This window comes from Sorghum bicolor, chromosome 1 (genome assembly GCF_000003195.3).
Source record: "Sorghum bicolor cultivar BTx623 chromosome 1, Sorghum_bicolor_NCBIv3, whole genome shotgun sequence".
In the NCBI taxonomy this organism is placed as follows: Eukaryota; Viridiplantae; Streptophyta; class Magnoliopsida; order Poales; family Poaceae; genus Sorghum; species Sorghum bicolor.
In genome coordinates, this window is record NC_012870.2 from 1,256,855 (window position 1) to 1,260,132 (window position 3,278).

General features: G+C 57.4%; 1 protein-coding gene across 1 annotated transcript; it reads left to right on the forward strand.

Annotated features, from left to right (window-relative positions):
- LOC8060878 (purple acid phosphatase 15) lies at positions 1 to 2,641 on the forward strand. Its single transcript, XM_021452636.1, has 5 exons — positions 1 to 500; positions 641 to 1,172; positions 1,331 to 1,548; positions 1,694 to 1,884; positions 1,968 to 2,641. The coding sequence occupies exons 1-5, from the start codon at positions 242 to 244 to the stop codon at positions 2,391 to 2,393; spliced, it is 1,626 nt and encodes a 541-aa protein (XP_021308311.1). The 5' UTR covers positions 1 to 241; the 3' UTR covers positions 2,394 to 2,641.

Consider the following 3,278-nt stretch of genomic DNA (forward strand, 5'->3'; position numbering starts at 1 on the left):
TCGGTAGCACCACGTTGACTACTGGCCTTTTCTCCCCTCCCCTTGCGGTTGGGGGCCCTTGGCAAATCTGCGGTGGTCGGGGCCCGCCGCCGCGACAGCGCCGCCCATCCTCGCCTCTCCGCTCTTCCGTCCATCCGTTCCCGTTCCCTATAAATTCTTTAAATTCCCTCCCCGTCCCGTAATCCCGTTCCGCTCCACCAACCCGACGGCGAGGGAGAACACACATCACAGGTCCGCAGCGATGCGTCAGGGCTCGCTGCCGCTGCTGCTGCTTGCGGCGGCGGCGGCAGTAGCGGCTGCCGCGGTCTCCGCCGAGCCGGCGTCGACGCTGCCTGGGCCGTCGCGGCCGGTGACGGTGGCGGTTGGGGACAGGGGCCACGCGGTGGACCTGCCGGACACGGACCCGCGGGTGCAGCGCCGCGTCACGGGCTGGGCGCCCGAGCAGGTCGCCGTCGCGCTCTCCGCCGCGCCCACCTCCGCTTGGGTCTCCTGGATCACTGGTACACCTCTCCGCACCCGGCACGCCCAAAAATCCATTCTTTGGCCTGGACTCTCTCCTCTGCCTGCAGGCTGCTGCAGAGCAGAGCAGATCGACGGTGCGGTGGCTCATCCATTCATCTGCCTGCCTGCCTGCCTGCAGGGGACTTCCAGATGGGCGGCGCCGTCAAGCCGCTGGACCCCAGCGCGGTGGGCAGCGTCGTGCGCTACGGCCTCGCCGCCGACTCCCTCGTCCACGAGGCCACCGGGGAGTCGCTCGTGTACAGCCAGCTCTATCCCTTCGAGGGCCTGCAGAACTACACCTCCGGCATCATCCACCATGTCCGCCTCCAAGGCCTGGAGCCTGAGACCAGGTACTTCTACCAGTGCGGCGACCCGTCCATCCCGGACGCCATGAGCGCAGTGCACGCGTTCCGGACGATGCCGGCGGTCGGTCCCAAGAGCTATCCGGAGAGGATCGCCGTGGTCGGGGACCTCGGGCTCACGTACAACACCACCTCGACGGTGGAGCACATGGTGCGCAACCAGCCCGACATGGTGCTCCTCCTCGGCGACGTCTGCTACGCCAACCTGTACCTGACCAACGGCACCGGAACCGACTGCTATTCCTGCTCATTCGCCAACTCCACGCCCATCCACGAGACCTACCAGCCGCGCTGGGACTACTGGGGAAGGTAATATGATGAGGTGTCTGAACTCTGAAGAACAATGTACGTGTTCGTCAGAATGACAGTTGTTCAGAGTCTGTTGGATCTGTTCAGTGATCGATCAGATCAGAATGCTGGAATGCTGGATGGATTCAGAGCTGAGACTGAGAGAGGTTCTTGGACAGGTACATGGAGCCCGTGACGTCGAGCATTCCGATGATGGTGGTGGAGGGCAACCATGAGATCGAGGAGCAGATTCACAACAAGACATTCGCGTCCTACAGCTCCAGGTTCGCGTTCCCGTCGGAGGAGAGCGGATCGTTCTCCCCGTTCTACTACTCGTTCGACGCCGGCGGCATCCACTTCGTCATGCTTGCGTCTTATGTCGACTACAACAGATCAGGTAAAATTTAACCTGATCATCGATCTAACTTAACACTGTAGGAAGAACAGTAGCTATCTCACAAGTTGGTAGCAAAAATTCAGTAAAGAGAACATTCCATTGTGCAAAGCATGCATCTGATAGCAAAACAACTTGGAGTGCTCAGGTGCGCAGTACCGATGGCTGGAGGAGGACTTGGTGAAGGTGGACAGGTCGGTGACGCCGTGGCTGATCGCCGGCTGGCACGCGCCCTGGTACACCACGTACCAAGCTCACTACAGGGAAGCCGAGTGCATGAGGGTGGAGATGGAGGAGCTCCTCTACGCCTACGCCGTCGACGTCGTCTTCACCGGCCATGTAAGTCTTCGCCGTCCTTGCTGGTTTGTCTGAAGAAGACTGATGGTCTGAACTGAGCAAGAACGAACGAACATGGTGATCAGGTGCACGCGTACGAGCGGTCGAACCGGGTGTTCAACTACACGCTGGACGCGTGCGGCCCCGTGTACATCTCGGTGGGCGACGGCGGCAACCGCGAGAAGATGGCGACGGCGCACGCGGACGACCCGGGCCACTGCCCGGACCCGGCGTCGACGCCGGACCCCTTCATGGGGGGACGCCTCTGCGCGGCCAACTTCACGACCGGACCCGCCGCGGGGCGCTTCTGCTGGGACCAGCAGCCGGACTACAGCGCGTACAGGGAGAGCAGCTTCGGGCACGGCGTCCTGGAGGTGAAGAACGACACGCACGCGCTCTGGCAGTGGCACCGCAACCAGGACCTCAACGCCGACGTCGCCGCCGACGAGGTGTACATCGTCAGGGAGCCCTACAAGTGCCTCGCCAAGTCAACCAGATTATTGGCCTATTGATATTGAGGATTATTGTTGCTTCTAGCTACTCTAGCTATTTGCTTGCTAGAGGAGTAGAGTTACTAAAGTATTACTAGTAATTAGCAGGAGTAGTCACTACAGTATTAATTAGCTTCCAGCCAGGCAGCCGGGGCCTTGTTTAGTTAAAAAAAAATACAAAAATCACGACGCATGCATAAAACATTAAATATAGATAAAAATACGGTACTGCTAGCGCCCGGACGTCCGGCGTCAGCAGCTCGTCCGGACGCCAAGCTCCCCACCCACATCATATAGAAAACAAATAAAACCATCCACCCGCAACCAACTCCGCCCGTGCGGAGGACTTTTCTTCGTCCGCTCCTCGCGCAAAGAGCTCGTCTCCATCCCCACGAGCACGGGATCCGCCCAGCCCCTCACCTCGTTGCCCTCTAGCACATCCGCCGACTGTGATCCCCACAGAAAGTGACTCCCGCCCACGCCCGCACAGAGAACAACAGCGACCATCACGTGCATGGATTTGTTCGCCCCCAACCGTGCCAACCTAACATCTGATCCAACCACCAGATCACCACCATAGTCTGTCCTCTAACTGCAACATGAAAAAAGGCTATTGCAAACATCAAAGGACATCTAAAATGCAACAAAAAGAAAAAACTGCTAAAACAAACAAAAATAGCTATTAGAACATCGAACAGAATATCTAATGCAACAAACAAAAATATGAAATGCAACATCAAAAAAAGTATATTGCAACATTCAAAACACATCTACTGCAACATCAGGGAAGAATCAACTGCAACATTAAGAAAAAGTTATTACAACATCTCAAGCACTACTAATGCAATCATAACGCCTGTTGCAACAAATAAATCTACTATAACATCGGGAGAGAATCTGCTGCAA